This window comes from Phascolarctos cinereus, unplaced genomic scaffold (assembly GCF_003287225.1).
Source record: "Phascolarctos cinereus isolate Bilbo 61053 unplaced genomic scaffold, phaCin_HiC Scaffold_3;HRSCAF=262, whole genome shotgun sequence".
Classification (NCBI taxonomy): domain Eukaryota; kingdom Metazoa; phylum Chordata; class Mammalia; order Diprotodontia; family Phascolarctidae; genus Phascolarctos; species Phascolarctos cinereus.
Window position 1 is genome coordinate 110,350,510 of NW_027555736.1, and position 18,613 is coordinate 110,369,122.

General features: G+C 40.4%; 1 protein-coding gene across 2 annotated transcripts in view; it reads right to left on the reverse strand.

Moving 5' to 3' along the window:
* Positions 1-8,446: 8,446 nt before the first annotated feature.
* SEC11A (SEC11 homolog A, signal peptidase complex subunit) overlaps positions 8,447-18,613 on the reverse strand; it is a 35,058-nt gene continuing 24,891 nt past the window's right edge. The window contains exons 4-6 of one of the 2 annotated variants that reach the window (XM_020966514.2): positions 13,228-13,347; positions 9,256-9,313; positions 8,447-8,982 (exon numbers count right to left, since the gene is read on the reverse strand). In XM_020966514.2, the coding sequence (XP_020822173.1) occupies positions 8,932-8,982; positions 9,256-9,313; positions 13,228-13,347 (229 nt within the window). In that variant the 3' untranslated portion in view covers positions 8,447-8,931. Of the gene's footprint in view, positions 8,983-9,255; positions 9,314-9,344; positions 10,266-13,227; positions 13,348-18,613 lie in introns of those variants that run through there. The other variant, XM_078151100.1, reaches the window with a different exon arrangement.

An 18,613-nucleotide genomic window follows, 5' to 3' on the forward strand; every position in this document is an offset into this window, starting at 1 on the left:
AAATACTGCACTAGCCATTGGGAGTGCCTCAATCTGGAATAACAAATGCAGGCCTAGGGTAAGATCAGCATGACCTCAGCATGTGCCCAGAATGCCCCCATAACAAAAAAGTTGATGGGTCAACAAGGCCTATGGGCACACAAAATATTGTCATTCCATTTGGGGCTGATTTATTTGATACTTTTCTAATCACTAACTGCTCAGAAATGAATGAATGGATGAAAAAGCATTTAAATGCTTACTACGGGCCAAGCATTGGGTCATCTGTGGGGGATACAAATACAGAAAGCAAGATAGTACCAAGACAGTCCTTGCTCTCTAGGAAATGACATCCTAATAGAGGAAGACAATATATATAGGAAGGTGGTAGCTAAGGAATAGTATTTTGGTCTGTAAAGTTACAGGAAAGGTGAGTTGAGTCGTAGGGCAATTGCTTGAGTTCTCCTTTCCGGAAATGGTAGTGTTCATTTGATTATTGTTCCCATAAAGATACAAAGAAGTGTGTCAATGACCAACCACAATTCCAGAGATCACATGATGAAACATGCTGCCTACCTCCCAATAAGAAAGTGATGGACCCAAAAGTGCAGACTAAGACATAATTTTTTTTTTGATGTGGCCAATACAGGAATTTATTTTTTTTAAATATACATGTTTATAAAAAAGATAGTTTTTCTTGCTTTCTCAACAGAGTGGGACAAAAAGAGAAAGTGAGAAAAGACAGATCTTTGTGAAAATGAAATTTAATTTTAAATAAAGGAAGAGAAGACGGAGTCATTGGAGCCACATGGCAGGAAGATCACTCTGAGCAACAATGGTGGGTCTGAGGCAGGCTAGATATAGTGAACCTTTACCAATCAATCCTCATCTCCCCTCCCTCAGATCTTTCTCTCTTTCCTCCTGCCCAAATCCTATCTTTTTCATCTGTTATCTACAACCCACACCTTTAGCAAAACCCCTCTGCCTAGCTCCTGCCCCTCATAGTCACATCTCTATCCATTTTAATACCAACCTTCCTAAGCCTCACAGCCCACCTTACCATCACCCCCTTCCACTGTACCCTTTAGAACCTGCCCTACTGTGCACCAACTCTCCACCATCCTTCAGTTTTCCCACTCCCTTTCCTTTCCCTGCCTCCCTTTTCACCTGAATTAAAGCCTCTTGCCACTTCCTTGACAATTCTCACTCATGAAGGCTGCCATTTTCCCCACTCCCCTTGATTCTGGGTAACAGAGAAGCTGGGATGAGGGGTAGGGACATACTTATTCTCTACTGCTCCTTCTAGAATATTGTACCTCCACCATCTTGCAACAACTTAGCCCCTTTTGAGGCTCTCTGCTTTTATCATCCTCTTCCCATCTGGTAATTTCCCATCCTCTTCAATAAGGAGGTGTGAGTTTGAGTTGTGGAGTTCAAGAGTTTGTGGAGATCAAGAAAACCAGGAGAGCATCTGGGTGAGAAATGATGAGGTGAATTCCCTGGGTGCTCTCCTAAATGGTGGAGGATTGGGAAGAACTCTCTAATGTGAACTCCTTTATCCTCTCCAATAGGAGGGAGGAGTCTCAAGGAAAATGTGAACAAACATTGCTAGTTTTTCTGGGTTTTGGATTTTCATTTGGGGTATTTTAATATAGTACTTCCAATTTTCCTAAGCACACAAAAATGGATATGCTAGATCAGACTCAAAGTTCTTCCTGCCTAGGCATTTTTCAGTCTCTGAGAACTGTATTAAGGGATGGGTTGTGGAATATCATCAGTGCCTTCCAAATATACCTCAAAAATTTGGGGGGACATAGTCTTAAACTCCATTTCCTTTAGTAACCAATTGTGGCCAAGTATGGCAGTGCATGCCTATAATTTCCTCCTGCTGGGCAGGGGTGGAGAGGAATGGGGGGAGTGGAGGCTAAGACCAGTGGACTACTAGAACTTGGGGGTTCAGAGCTGAAGTAGGGCTAGAGATGATCAGGTGTCCACACTGAGTCTAGCACAAATATGATAAACTGCAGAGAAAAGGACCACCAGGCTGCCTAAGAGGTGCAGGTAGGCTAAGGTTAAAAAAAAAAGGCCTAAGCTTCAATGCCAATCAGTATTGGGATTGGCCTAGGAGCGGCTGCTGAATCTCTAGCTTGAGCTAGATACGGAGCCCCAGTCTCAATACTCAAACTCTCCCCACACACCCCCAAAAGATGATGGCACTGGTTATCCATGGTATCAGCTCTTGGGGCTGTCAGGTCTCTCCATAGGCTACATTTAGTAGGATGTTGTGGAAATATCCTGGACTTGGAGTCAGGTCTGGGTTTGAGTCCTGACTCTGCCCCTCTGTGGGGGGATAGGAAGGAGCGGGATGATGGGAACACAAAACTGAGTTCAGCTGAGACAGGATTATCCTGGGGAAGAAAGACCTGTTATGTTTTGTCCTGGAGAGCAGAAATAGGTATAATGAACGAATAGGAAATGCCAAAAGGCAGATTTCAGCTCAGTGTAAAATTAAAATGTTTTAACACTTAGAATTGTGCATAACTGGAATGGGCTGTCTCAAAAGTAGTGAGTTTTCTTTTTTCCTTTTCCTTTGAGGCAACTGGGGTTAAGTGACTTGCCCAGGGTCACACAGCTAGTGAGTATTGTGTCTGAGGCCAGATTTGAACTCAGGTCCTCCTGACTCCAGGGTTGGTACTCTATCTACTTCAACACTTATCTGCTCCTAGAGTGGTGAGTTTTAAAGTCACTGAAGATTGTCAAGTGGATAGATGGCCACTTGCTAAGAATGTACATAGGATCCATGCTCTGGGTATGGGCTGGACTCCATGGCCTGAGTGAGGCACACTCCTTTTGTTTAAATTTACCTAACTAATGCTCTCATCCTAGAATCTGGTGTTTTGTTTTTTAACCTCACTTAATGATTCAAGGCACGTGTCAATAGAAGAGCACTGGACTTGTGAGCCAGATGACCTATGTTTGAGTCTCAACTTTGAAAAAGTTGTCACCTTACTCAGGGTTTCAGTTACCCCATCTATAAAATGAGGATAACATCTACCCTAACCACCTCATGCAAAATGTCGTCAGGATCAAAGGAGACAATGCAGTGTAATATTACTTGTATGTTATCGCCTTTTTCTCTCTCCTTTTCTCAGCCTTCACCTTTCCAGACCTGAGGGAGGAAGATCCTAATCTTTTTGGTATGCTCTTATTTCTGAAGCCCTCTCAGTACTTCTTCCCTGCACTTTTTCTATAGCCATTACTTTTTTATTTTTATTTTGTTAGATTTGTGGTAACCAGACCTGCACACAACATACCATTGCCTAGAGATGACGTGGAAATTTTATACAGGGAGAGGATTGGTGCTTCCCATTTTGTTTCCTGAAGCCCAACAAAGACCGGTATTTTGTGGATCTTGACTGGAAAATGCCAGCAAGGGCAAAAGAAGAGGAAGAGAGATATTTATGATACTCAAGCAACACCTAAGAGGATTATATAATTAACCTTTAAAAAGGGACCAAATTAGTACACAGAGAGGTGGTTTTTTTCTTTTTTTAAATCAAGGAACAGCAAATAAAAGCTGTAGGTTTAAATGACTGCAAGGAAGGAAGGAAATTGACGTTCAGTATCAGGAAGTGGAAAGGACACAGACTATAAAGTGGGCTATATAAATAGAACCAATAAACAAGGACACACACATACACAGCTCAAGTTTACATTTGTGAGGGGTGGGATGAGTGAATGTTATGCTTGAATACTTCCAAATATTCATGATTTCACGGTGTAGCTTATTCCTTCCACCAATGCAGACTGGTGCTTTAGTAGACAGTTTTATTATGAGTTGCTATGGCCAAAAAACAATTCCTAGTAATGCTTGTGCTCAGGTGACACATAGTCTTGTTGGTATAGTTTGGGCCTTCTCAGTCTGGGCCTGAGCCTGGGCCTGCCTAGCTTTTGAAAGCCCATGATCATTTCTATGTCACACTAAATTATACATCAGATGATGAACAGTTAAGATAATTTTGATGACTTGCAAGGATTGATTTGCTAATGATTAAATTAGTTTTTAGTGAATCTCATCTCTAACACACACTTAATCAACACTCATGTGGGAGGACTATGCTATAGGCCATGATGCAAAGGGCCTTAGAATCTAAGAGGGAAAGCAGGATATATACATGAAAAGTTGACAATATAAGGCAAATGATGATAGATACAATAAGGGTGAATTCTGAGGACCGAGTGCCACAAGGACTAGCTAGTTGGGAGAGCAGGACTTGAGATGAGCCTTGAAGAATGGGGTAGAATTAGACAAGCAAAGACGAATAAGGAAGGGAAGGAAGAAGGCATTCTTAGATGAGGAACATAGACAAAAATATAAACAACACATTCAGAAGAACGGGAATGGGGGATCTTCTGAATGGGGGAGGGCTCATTCTGGGAAATAATGGGAGCTAAGTTTGGAGAGGTAGGGAGGGCCCAGATAATGGACAGTCTTAAATGCTAAGCTAAGGATTTCATCCTGGGCATGTGAGGCAGAGCAGAGCAAACAATCTAAAGTTTCAAGCTTTGGTTACTGAATTTTAGCACCATTGGTATAAATGGGAGTTTCTGGGTTTTTTTGGAGGGGTGTGATCATGGTAGAATTTTTTGTTTTAGACATGTTGAACTTGAGGTAGAACAACCAGATAGAGTTGTCCAAGGGGCAGAGAAGTGGAGCTGAAAATGAAAGGCTTAGGTGGGACTGCAGATGGAAATTTGGGCATCTTCATTATGGAGGTTGAATGGAGGGTGGAACCGCTGAGGAATAGCAGTGTGGCTTCCGGGGTCTGAGAACCAGAGCTGAACTCCTGTTAAAGGAAGGGGATGGGACTAGTAGGCCTCTGAACCCCCTCCCCTCCAACTCTAGATCCATGAACCCCCAATGGACACATCATCACTAGAACTGTTCTCTGAAGTTATCAGTGATCTCTTAATCGCCAAATCCAATAGCCTTTTCTCAATCCTCATTCTGCTTGACCTCCCTCTGCAGCCTTTGACACTCTCTTCCCTCCAGGTTTTCAGGACATCCCTTCTCCTGCTTCTCCTCCTGTCTATCTGACTGCTCCTTCTCTGTCTCCTTTGCTAGATCCTCATCTAGATCATGGCCTCTAACAGTCTGTGTCCCACAGGGTTCTGTCCTGGACCCTTTTCTCTTCTCTCTCTGTACTGCATCAACTGGTGATCTCATCAGCTCCCACGGATTTAATGATCATCTCTATGAGGCTGATTCTCAAATCTACCTATCCTGCCCTAACCTCTCAGCTGACCTCCAGACTTGCGTCTCCAATTATCTTTTAGACATCTCCAACTGGATGTCCAATAGACCTCTCAAACTCAACATGTCCAAAACTGAACTCACTATTTCCCCCCTAAATACCCCATCCCCCACCAACTTCCTATTATTGGAAGGCAACATCATCTTCCCAGTCTCTCAGGCTTGCAGCCCAGGTGTCATCATCAACTCAATAACTCTTACCCTCCAAATTCAATCTGCTGCCAAGGCCTGTTGATTTCACCCTTGTAACATCTCTTAACACCCCCCCATCCCCTACCCCACTTCCTCTGCTGTGACACTGCCACCACTTTGGTGCCTGGACCACTGCTGGGTCTGCCTGCCTTAAGTCTCTCACCACTCCAATCAGTCACCAAAGGCATTTTCCTAAAACTAAGGTCTGGACTATTCCACCCTCTCTCCTAACTCTACAAAACCCAGTGGCTCCCTATTGCCTCCAGGACCAAATAGAAAATCCTCTGTTTGGTGTTCAAAGCCCTTGATGACCCAGCCCCCTCCTACCTTTCCAGTCTTCATATTTAACCTTATTTCCTGCCACCTACTCTTCAATCTAGTGTTACTGGCCTCTTTGGTATTCCGTGAACCAGACACTCCATAAAACCCCATCTTCTACAGCCTTTCACAGCTCTTTAATTCTAGTGCCTTCTCTCTCTGTTTCATCTTGCTTTTTGGCAATCAGGGTTAAGTGACTTGCCCAGGGTCACACAGTTAGTAAGTGTTATGTGTCTGAGGCCAGATTTGAACTCAGGTCCTCCTGACTCCAAGGCTGGAGCTCTATCCACTTTGCCACATAGCTGCTGCTCCTGCCTTCTCTCTTAATTGACTATTTATCCCGTATGTAGCTTGTTTGTACATATTTGCTTGCTTATTGTCTTCTCCACTAGATTATGAGCTTCTTGAGGGTAGGGACTATCTTTTACCTCTTTCTGCCTCCCCAGTACTTAGCAGCACAGTGCCTGGCACAAAGTAGGACTTAATGTTGATTATCATCAAAGCCACACTCTCTTTTAAAGTTTCTCTAATTCTGCTTCCATTTCCTTTATTCTTAATAAATGCCAGCCCAGAATAACTTTGCCTAAGCCTTCAAATTTTCCTGAAAATAACAGCTAACATTTGTAGAGTATTTACTTTGCGCGAGGCACTGTGTTAAGCACTCTACAATTATTCAATCTCATTGGATTCTTGCAACAACCGTGGGAGGTAGGTATTATTACTATTATCTCCATTACAGATGAGGAAAGTGAAGTAAACAGTGTGACTTGCCCAGGGTCACACAGCTAGCAAAGCAGCTGGGGCAGGATTTGAACTGAGATCTTCCTGACTCAAAGCCCAGCCCTCTATCCACTGTACCACCTAGCTAAAAGACCATCTTGAATCTGTAATGTATTCTTCAAGGGCTTTTTTAAATCTGTATGTACTCCTATAATCCTTTCTTCCTTCACCTACCCCCTTTAATAGCATTTATTTAGTACTACTACCAGAAAAAGAGAAAAGGAGAAATTATGCAGCTAAGCTGCTTTAGGAAGAAATTATACCTACCAGCCTGCTCTATTTGCCTAGAACTCAATCATCAAACCCCCCCCCCTTAAAAACTCTTATAATCAGCAAACTGGGTCATTGTGCCACTTTTTGTCTGCCCTGGCCAGGCCTTTAGAATGGCTCTGTTGCTGCTAACTAGACGAAGGGAAGAAAACAGATGGTGCAAATAAGTGAGAGATTTCCTCCATAAAAGGGAGGCTGACGGTGGAGAAATACACAAGGGTGGGAAATAATGCCAAGTACAGACATTTTATCCTTGTGGCATCTTTGTGATGTATGGGCTTCATTTTCCTCATTTTACAAGTAAACGCAGAGACATCAAATGTTTCATCCAGGGTCAATGAGGCCAGAACCCAGCACATTCTTGGCACCATAGCACAACCCAAAGCACTGACTGATTATATGGGATTCCGAAGTAGCTTTGATTCACTGGAAAGAGCAAAAAGTTCTTCTGCTTGGGGAAGGATGGACTTCTCTAGTTCTAACAGTTGCTCCAGGGGCTCATGGGAGATTGTGTCTAGTACCTGTATAAGATTCACAGCCGAGTTCAAAAATGCATTTGTTGGCAATCATCTGCCAAGTATGACTTCCAAACTCCAAGGATGCCATTAAAAGCTCATGCCCAAGGGTTGGAAGGCTAGCCTCTTGTTAATGGACTTCCAGTGGTGTGGTTCCCTGTAACTGCAGTACTTCAAGACGATGGATTAGTTCGCCCCTCCCATTCTTACTCCTCTGCAGTTACAGCAGAGATGGCTTTTTCCTGCCAGCACTGAACTTCTTGGACAAATGATTCAAAGTATTTTTTGAGCTGAGATATATAATACTGGTCCACTACTTTCAAATTTCTCACTAAAAAAACAGAGTAGGGTAATGATGATGTTTTGCCCTAGAATCACTTTGATTCAAAAGACCTGAATTTAAATACTGGTTCTATTTACTATCTATGATGCATGACAACCTTGGACAAATTTCACCTCTCTGGGTCTCAGTTTCCTTATCTATAAAACAAGGGAGTAAGATCAGATGATCTCTGAAGTCTGTTTCAATTCCAAAATCTGCGATCTTATACTTTCTCAAGTTTCCTCCCCACTCCTAAATCCCTCCATCTGTCACAACATATTAAAAAGCCTCTCTGCTCTGGAAATACTCATGTATATCTTATCATCTTGCAGACTAGACTGAGGAAGGCAAAGGCCAGGAGCTTTGAGTAGGTAAGAGCAGGAACCTACCTAGCAGCACTGGCACTACCTGCCTTGAGGCCTCCAATACTTTGATGAGAGTCAAAAGGACTATACAAATATGTGTAAGCTAGTGGGTGTTTCTGAGCCTCTCAGGGAAGCCTGTTATACATACATTGGAAGATGATCTAGTGAACAAGTAATTTTATTTGTTTGATGTTTTCTTTAGAGCTAAATAGATCCTTTTGCTCCACAAAGGAGAGCAGTAGAAAATACAGCTGCTAAACTTTGGGGGAAATGCTTTAACCAATAGACTGTTTATAACCAAGCTTCCAATCTCTTGAAGATTTCATGAAACAGCACAAGAATGCAAACTTTTAACTGTTCCTCCCGACAAACACAAGTCAGGGATAAGGGGTTCAATGTGCAAAGTCTTTTATTTAAAGTTTTGTAAAGTTAAGACTTATGATGACCTCAATATATACCATCCCTATTATCAAGAGGAATGGCAGTTTCAAACTCATCCAGAGCTATAGCATTATTTACAGAGTTCTTTAGGCACTTTAGAAGTGAAGCTTAGCTTCAAAATACAAACACTGAGGGCTTTGGCTCAACCTTTTAATATAAAAAAATTCACCGATGTACAAAAACGCTAAAATGTGACACGAACATATGAAAACCTGTGGCTGAAATTCCCTATGTGTGTGCACATAGGCACAACACTCACCCACCCACACAGTCACCCTCACTCTGCAGTGGAAACATAAACTAATTCAAATTGATGCGACCAAGAAGCATTGAAATCTGCATTTTTTGCTTCCACTTTTCACAGATCAGGATCTACTCCAAACATTTTGTAACAAAAAGCACAGTATCTTCCTCAGGAGCTATAAGGCAAACATCTTACTCCCGATGGACCAGCACAAATAAACCCAGTAAAAAGAGGACTGCATACTGGAAAACAAACAGACAAAGGAACAAAAATCAGATTGTTTGCAGATCTACATTTAGTCCTCCCCCCACTTTCTACCCCCTGCCAAGAAACTTAAACTAACCGATAGGGATCAATTCTTGCTGGCATGTAGTAAATTCAATTAATCAATTACTTTTCTTTCTTAATTGTAATGATTTTTCATGTGTGTGTGTGTGTGTGTGTATGTGTGTATGTATCCCCCAAACTGGACTAAGGTACTGATTTCCCAAGAAAACAGTGAAGCACTTTCTTACCTTAAATTTAGGATAGTCATTCATGAGAATCGTCACAATTCCAATATATGGAACAAACCTAAGAGAAAACATATTTTATCAACACATTTCACATAAAACAATCAACAAAGAAAATGTTTGCTAAGCATCTCTATGTAAGGAACTAAGAACACACATCCAGGCCCTAAGGAATGGCTTTTGAATCTAGATGGGTTAACAGGACATACACAGGGTTTATAGGGCAAGGAGGCATATGCTGAATACCAAATGAACTCCTACAACCCTGAAAATCTCCTTTGGTGACAAAGAAAAAGTTAAGCAACTTCACCTGACATATCAACCAACTTTGTGCTTTTATTTGAAAAAATATGTGCAACTAAAGACAGAAAAGCAAAGAGGTTTGAAATCATAGCAGAGGTAACAGGGCAATATTTTCTATCTGAAAGACACTAGAACAAGTTAATAAGGGAAAAGAAAGGGGTAGCTAGATGGCACAGTAGATAGAGCACCAGCCCTGCAATCAGGAGGACCTGACATATAACACTAGCTGTGTGACACTGGGCAAGTCACTTAACCCCACTGCCTAGCAAAAGGAAAAAAAATAAGGGAAAAGAAGGATCCTTCTTCACTGGATTTAAAAAGAGGACAACTCTGGGCTCAAAATGGGGCTACGCTATCCCACCTGAAACCAGGGGATAAGACAATAAGAAAAGTAGTTTCAAGACAAACAAAGGAGGAAATTAACAACAAATTTGTGTTAAAAAAACATGGAATAAACTTTAAAACTAGAAGAGTCCTTAGAGATCATATACCAACCTCACTTCTTGACTAATGAGGTTTTCCTCCTTTTTCCTTCCCATCCTAGGCAAGTGTATGTGATGGAGACATTCAGTCAAACTAGAGAGATTGGTCAGGAATTGGGATAGAGACAGGCACTGGAGCTGGGATGTCATCGGGTTAGCGAACTCTGCCAGCTACGAATGAGGAAACTCCTTCTATCAAGGCACGTTAGCCCCCCTACAATGTGTAGCCTTAGAGAATCGCATAGAACAGAGGTGTCATACACTCTCAATAGAACCAGATTAAAATGAAATTAGGAAATGTTGAACAAAATAAATAAAAAGGCCACAGAACATGTGGTTTTCTAAGTCAAGATGCCACCTTTTGTGGCTCTCTTTCTACTTGAGTCTGACACTACTGGCCTAGAGTACCAAGGCATTCAGCGCCTTGTCCTGGATCACATAACCAGTATGTGTCAGAAGTCAGATTGGTATCCAGGTCTTCTTGACTTTGATGCCACACTTGGAATGGGGATAATGAGCTGAATTTGGGGAAATGGAGGTCTTCAATTTTCCAAACTAATTCTGATGTATTAACTCAGGCATCCTAAAGAAGGTACCAAGGGCATAACTGTACACTAACTGCCACCAGGTCTATCTCCTGCCATCTTTACCTTTCCTAGCTTCCTCAAGATATCACTAATGCTCTCAGGTTATGCAGTCTTCCTACACCAGGCCTTAGCTGCTCTCCCCACCCCACTTCAATAGAAACTCTTCTTGCAAGAGTTAGGAATCTTGTAAGGTATTTATCTGATTAATTTACAATAATTTGTGGATAAATGACAGGTTTAATTATTTTGAACTATATAAGATTTTATTTTTTCCCCCAATCACATGTGAAACAATTTTCTAATTTTTTAAAAAAAGTTTTGAGTTCCAAATTGACAGGTTTAATTCTTTTTTTTAAAAAAAATAAGGTTTTATTGTATTAATTTTGTATTCTTTTTTCTTCTTTTTTTGCAAAACAATTGAGGTTAAGTGAGCTGCCTAGAGTCACACAGCTAAGAACGTATCAAGTGTCTGGTCTGAGATCACATTTGAACTGAGGTCCTCCTGACTCCAGGGCCAGTGCTCTATTCACTGAGCCACCTACCTGCCCTGACATGTTTAAATCTTAATGGGATTTCTGTACTTTAAAGGAGAAGCTTAATAACACAAAAAACTTTTTAATTGTCAGAATATGTGGGTCAGAGGCTTTTTTGGGTAGTGAAGCCTCACCAATTTCAGCTTCACCTTCAATTTTTCTTCTTTACTTAACCACTCCACCAGGGAGCAAAACGCAAGGAACAAGCATTGTAGCAATGCATCATCTGTTTCCCCTTAACGCCCACCTTCTGCAAAGGGCTTTGAGGGGCTCAGTCAAACAGAGTGATACCTGGGGGGACAGCTGGCTCACATAGCTCCTCACTGGGACTGTCAGAAATTCATGACTCTGAGGAGAGGGGCTACTGTATTTTTAACACTTACTCTTTGTAATTCAATTACACCGCTGGCATCTTATTGTTGCACTTCTGCTTCATTTCAACACCCACATAAAAGCAACAGCTTTGAGAGAACCCTCTAATTTAAGAATAGGAAAGATTTCAGCTTGGCACTAAATGCTTCAGTGTATCATGGAGACTAAGAACTACAACATCTTCAGTAAGAAGGCTGACGCTACATTGGCCCTTGTGCTCTTTCACTAATACCTTGGTGGTCACCTAACAGACTGGGGGGAGGCTTTCTCTGCCCCCATCCATGCAGTGACCCCTCTGCCCAAAGATCTATAACCACGAATGCTTAGAAAGATGGTATCATCTTCTCTGGCTTTTGTGGGTTGCCATGACTAATCAATTCACCAAGTGGCAGCTGTGAGGAGGCAACAATACACAACTAACAAAAAAATCGCATAAATGAAGCAGTGCAAGCATGTCACCTGAGACTTGACTGAAGAGGGGAAGTGGTCATGTCACAAGAACAAGAGATAACCCACAAGAGCTGCCTGTTCCATTAGTATGCAGAAGTACCATAAGAGCTAGAGGAAGGCCCTTCCAGGGTGTTGGATGAACACCCCCTGGGGCAGTTAAATACAAGCCAATGAGAGGAATCATACCAGTAAAAATGGATGGGCTGTGAGCTTAAACCTTTGGAGGCAGTGTTCACATCAGTGAGGTAAAAGATACAAAGTATCTAAAAAGTACCACAAATGGTAAGATTTTAATGCAAAATTAACCTTTGCTTTCTTTCTTTCTTTCTTGGCAATTGGGGTTAAGTGACTTGCCCAGGGTCACACTGCTAGTAAATGTCAAGTGTTTGGTCTGAGGCTGGATTTGAACTCAGGTCCTCCTGACTTCAGGGCCGGTGCTCTATCCACTGCACCACCTAGCTGCCCCCCTTTCCCTTTCCATCCTATAGATTTAAATTTCTGAGCCATCTCCTACTGTCATGGAGTGGGTAGGGCCATTTTAACATTAATATTAGCAAATTCAAGGTAAACTTGCTGCTGGAAAACTGGTAACAACTTACAACAGAAGATATCCTCTACCCCACTGCTTCCCTTTAGAAGCAAAAATCTCTAAGAGCCAAGTGCTGTGTGACTCCTTTTGATTAGGTCCTGCAGGTACTCACTTTCAGGTATGTGATGCTACTAACTTTATAACTAAATAGTTAAATAGTTAGGGTTAGGAAAGTGATAACTCATTCCACTTGAATGGCTTACGATGCCTGTCTTTGTACAGTACTCTTCTTCTGATACAATTTGAAATAAACTGGCTTCACGTCACTTCACTGTCTTTTCCGGTCTTCTATAGAATAAAACTAGCTGACCTGTCAATAGCAAGGTTAAAATGGTCTGGGGGAAAAATAATAAGAGAAATGCTTTTTGAACGATGAGTCAGTGATCAAGAGATTAACCATTCAGTTGCCAAGAGTATACTCTGGAGAGGGAGAGCACATTTTGCCACATCTGGGATTCTTTGTTCTATAATTCTTGGTATCTTTCTCTTTATTCTAGTTTCCTCATGTGTAAAGTGAGATGGAATTCTTGGGTGCTCTAAGAGGTGAAGTTTTCCTAAAATCCTCAAGCGATGGGGCAAGGAAGAGACCCTTCTTGGGGTAATACTTTACACTCTACAAAATATTTTAAGCAGCTGGACAAACTCGAATTGTTACTTACCCTCTTGCTCTTCCTACTACGTCCTTCTTCTCTAGCCAGAGCTGCCCTTGCTTATATAGCCCTCGATCATCAACAGCATTATTGTCTCCTTTGGTCAAAAACTTGACATGTCCATCTTGCCTTACAAATAACAGGAAAGTCTCAAATCACCAGGTTGCAAGCATGCTTAAAAACACAAAACTGTCATTGTCATTTGTCAACCTTCCTATGGAGCTTTATAGCTGGAAAATATTTTGAAATAATTTCCTAATATCAAAACTAGATTTTAGACATTAAAATGAAGTTGTTCAGGGGGTTTTTCTAAAATAACTGCTTGTTTGTAGTCAGGAACACTAACAGTTATTTCACAATTTGAAAACTGATTGCTTTAATCCTGTTAAAGGTATGATAGGTTTCTAATAATTATTAAATTCAATAGAAAATAAAAGGTTCTATTGTCTTCTACTAAAGTTTTACTCAGTTTTGTTCAAGGGAGTTTGGATAAACTGTCATATCAGGGAGAAGAAAGATGACTTCAGACCTCTGTACGTTCTACTACTCACCTTAGAGATTCTATATCAAAAGCTAGCTGTCTGGGAGGAGTTAAAACTGCAGACAAAATAAAACTGGAAGGTGTTGCAAACACTAAAGACAGAAAAGTGCAAATAGGCACAGAAAGGAAAAGTGATGCCACTTATAAAAATGCAAATAAATACAGAGAAAAATCATCCAGAGACGGTTATTCAAAGGAGGTGATAAAAAGAACATCTGAAAATATGTAGGGGGTGAAAGCAAACACATGCCAAGAAAGGGCTGGCTCCAACAGAGACAAGTAAGGTTGCTGTAGCAATAAAAATACCACCAACCCCACAGAGGCAGGAAATAAGGTGATTTACAGGAAGGCAAAAACTGGGAGATGGAAAGGGGTTGGGGTTTTTTACTGGAGCAGGGGACGCAGTTAATCTTGACTGTTCTTACAGTTGAACTATAGGCAGTCTACAGAATTCCCATATAACATTTAAAGAAACAAGCAAGACAGAGCATTCACTTTATGGGAGAAACTTCTGGAGTTCTGTTCTTTAGTCTGACACTGGAAGAACAGCTTTCTCTGATTTATTCTGTGTAACTGAACTGAGTAATTATTCTCTCAGGGCAATAAGCTCTTATTAGTACCTACTCAAGCACTTTACACCTTATGGGAGACCAATCACTGATGGATGAGGATACACTTACACAGAACTTCGTTGAGGTTTTTACTGACATAACTACTAAACATTTAATATCATCAAATTCTGAGGAACTCAAAGCACTTATGACTAGGTCTTCACCTTCCAGTGATGGTGGGTCAGAGAGCAGAGGCAGAAAGTATCACTCTCTGTAGGTAGAGAAAACAAGATGCAGAAAAGCCAACTCATTCAGTCTCCTCCACTAGGCCGTATGAGAGCCTAAGGCAGCAAAAGAGCCTGAATTAGAACCAAAAATGCATGATCACTGGGCCATCACATCTCTTGTAAGCTTAACTTTTTAATGAAGCCTCTGCTTTGGATTAACAACTACACAGGAAAATGTCCTGCAAGTTGTATTTGTGAAAGCTCAGTATAAAGAGGCTAGAAACAGCAAACTAAGTCAAGGGATTACCAATGAAAATACAGCTGAGGGAAGATCTAAATGGCTCATTATACTGCATACATTTCACAAGCAATTTTTTTATGGTAGAACACATCTTTAAATTAATTTTTTTTTCAATCAACAAGCATCTATTTTTTTTCTCCCACCCATCCCCTCCATCTCCACTGGAGAAAAAAAACAAAAAACAAAAACCTTTGTAACAGAGCAGAACACATCCTTAGTCATACAAATGACTAAAATCATAGAGAAAACAAGATCCCACTGTTTGATGACTATAAAAAAGCATTTATACAGCAAAACGCAGCCTTACAGGCTCTCCTCCAACAAGATGCAAATGTTAAGTTCATATTCATCGTACCATATGCATTTACTGAGAAGTTCCTATGTGTCAAGCACTGTGCTAAATAAGCACTGGAAATACAAAGAAAAAGTAAAAACAGTTAAAAAAAAAGCCTTGAGCTCTCTACCCTCAAGGAACTTACATTCTAACAGGGAAGACTGCTTAAAAAATCAGAAAAACAAGATAAATACCGGGTAGATAGAATGTAATCTTATCCAGGTAATGGTACTAATAGTTGGAGGAGTAGGGAAAGATCAGGAAAGCCCCCTTGAGGAAGGGTGGGATTAAAGGAAGCCAGGGATTCTTTGAGAAAGACACCAGAGAGAATGATTTGTTCAACTATCCTCTATTAATAGTAAGCAAAGCATAAAACAGGGAGATATATACTCACTGAAGGCATGCTGTACACTGATATAGAGGATGCCCTACACAGAGTCCTGATGGAAGACGGACTGTGAGGTCCATTCAGACAATAAGTGACATTATATCAACAAGATCAAGCCCCAGAGTGCTACACCTCAATAAATCTACAACCCCTCAAAAGAAAGAAGCCCAAAAATCCTTACAGGAAAACCAAATCACAGGAGAAAAGTCCACTGAGTTTACAAATTGATACATATATCTTAAAACAGGAACTACAGAAATGGCTTAGTAAGAAAAATGGGGAAAACTTGATAGCAAAAATTGTAACATTTAGTGGGCTCCTTAAGATACACTGTCAGTGGATAGAGCACCGGGCCTGGATTCATGAGGTCCTGAGTTCAAATCTGGCCTCAGACACATAACACTTACTAGCTGTATGACCCTGGGCAAGTCACTTAACCCCACTGCCTAGCCTAAAACAAACAAACAAACAAAAAAGATAGATTGTCAGTTAACTTGAGACATCCTTCACAGAATGCTAAAGCATGGACTGGGCTTTTTTTTTTCTTTTAAAATTAAACCATTTCTAGCTCTTCGAGTAGACAACAGTCTTTCTGGAACAAAAGAAAGGCTTCACGATGAAGGATAGAGAACACAATGCATGTGAAAGAATACAATACATCATAAGACTAACTTTTGGCCTCACTCATCTTTGTGGTCTTGGTCAACTTATGACCCCTGAGGCTCAGCTGATCTATCTGTAAATTGGGGATAATACTATTTATCCTATCTATCTCACGGGATTATGGTGATATTCAAATGAGATAAAAACACATAAAGTACTTTATGATGGAAAAGTACTATATAAGATTGTTAGTATTAGTCATTCAACTACAGCCTGTTGAATTTCTGCTACGTAAAAAATACCATAACAAGTAAAAACTAAGACATAGTCCTGGAACATACGAAGCTTACAACATATTAAGGAGATAGAAGAGATAACACATACAACTCTATATGACAAATTTGATGCAAAACTGACTGTACTGGGATGAACAAAATGCTAACTCAAGGTCCCAGGGAAAAGAAGGAGATAGAATTGAGGGCACAGTTAAAAGAGTCAGCCTTGGCAAGGCTCTGGACCATTCATTTCTTCATCTGAGAACTAAGAGCAATAAAGAGTGGAGAACAGGTAAAGAACTGCGGTGTGTGGAGGCGAGAAACAGAAAACTCCCGATGCACGGTCTTAATCTTAGTGAAACAGGAGAGGCAAGGTATGCTGCTGATAAATATAGTGGACAGGAGAAGGGCTCAAGGAGAGAAGAAAAGTTATTTTGCGGAATGAAAGCAGGATTTGATAAAAGAAAGAAGGGATGATGCAGCAGTAGTGAAAGCCCAGCAAAGGCTACGAATATAAATTTAAAGGGAATGAAATCAGTTCAATTTCAGTATTTTCACCAGCAATATTAGACTAGTGCTTAAAATTTTCCTGGGAGACCTACATGCCAGGTCTCCAACATTTAATCCTTCTAAAACAATTCTTCCCACCAGCTCTTTCCAATTTGCTTTTCTTCTCTCACATTTACCCAGCTTCATTCTAGGTCAGCAGTACAAGAATAGAGGTTAGCCTGTTATGTGCAGATAAGAGCACCAGGTTCCTCCTTCTTCTGCTGCCCAATCAGGGAGCTTTTTTTGTGCATCTCTCAATCTCACGTAGAGGACAGGCTGGAAGACTACACTGTTGATTGGGCGAGGCACAGAAGGATGCTACTTCACGACCACAAGTTACAATCATAGCAGAAGCTGACAATCAGATGACTTCCCTCTTTTGGCTCAAAGATGATGTGATGATGAGCTGTGTATTTCTTCAAATAGGTTTTTAAATTACTAACCACAATAACTTTGCAATATGTAGCATCATACAAAATTATAAGTGACCAATTATAATTGATCTAGGGGTGAAGTGAATTTAGGTATGGAAGACTTGAGCTGTATGATAGGTTGCCATGGGAAAATGAATAATGAGCACAAATAGGCTGTGGCATATTTCCAATGAAGACTTGCATGTATTAAGTGTCATAAAAGACATCATATATTTCTGGGAAAACTGGAAAAGGTGGGCCTGTCAGGTCAGATTGAGTGGTAACAGATGCACATAATCCAAATGTAAAGATATTCACAAAATGTTAAAAAACCTATAGCAGAAGATCTTATCTTGGGGTCTGTAATCCTATGTATTATATTTTATGCATTTAAAAACATTATTATGGGAAGCGGTCTAAAGGCTTTACCAGAGTGCTGGAAGGATCCATGACACCAAAAAAGATTACTTTAACTTAACTTTAACTTAACAAAATTTAACTTAAAGGAAAGCTTCTAACATACTAGGTGAATCCTCTGCATGGGATTCATGAGAGGATATAGATGAGAATCATAAAGGATGAGAAAACATGGAAAGGCTGCCATTTGAACCACTGAAGGGAATATCCACACAGATGACATAAATGTAACAGTCCATTTACAAATGGGACAATATAAAAGAATAAAACTATATTTATTATTTGCATATACAAAAAGGCATTTTACATTAAAAGAAAGGGAGGAAGGTAGGAAAGTTGAAGAGATGGAAGAGGAATCAAGAAGGGAAGAATGTTTCCTTAGCACTTGTTCCCCATCATTATTCTGAGCCTGACAACCTCATCTCTGTTCTAAAGTAGCCCCCTTACAAAGAACCAAAAAAATAAAAAAATAAAGTAGCCCCCTACCTCCACCTGCACTCTTCCATCCTGCCTAGTTTACTGATTAAAAGAGATAATTAATATTGAAATAAATGGCTATACTACTAAAAGTAACTCATAGGAATTTAGAAGTGCCAAAATCACAGCTCTTTAAGTTAGATTCCTCCAGATTACAAAGTAAATCACTAAAAGACCAAACTTTTTGCTACATATCAATGTGAAACTTTCAGAATTCCATGGGAAAGGAAAAGATTTATTTAAAAAATAAATTGTGATGTTGTTTCAACATAAGAATTGTCTTTCGAACAAACTTAAGCTCATCAAATCTGGAAAAGTT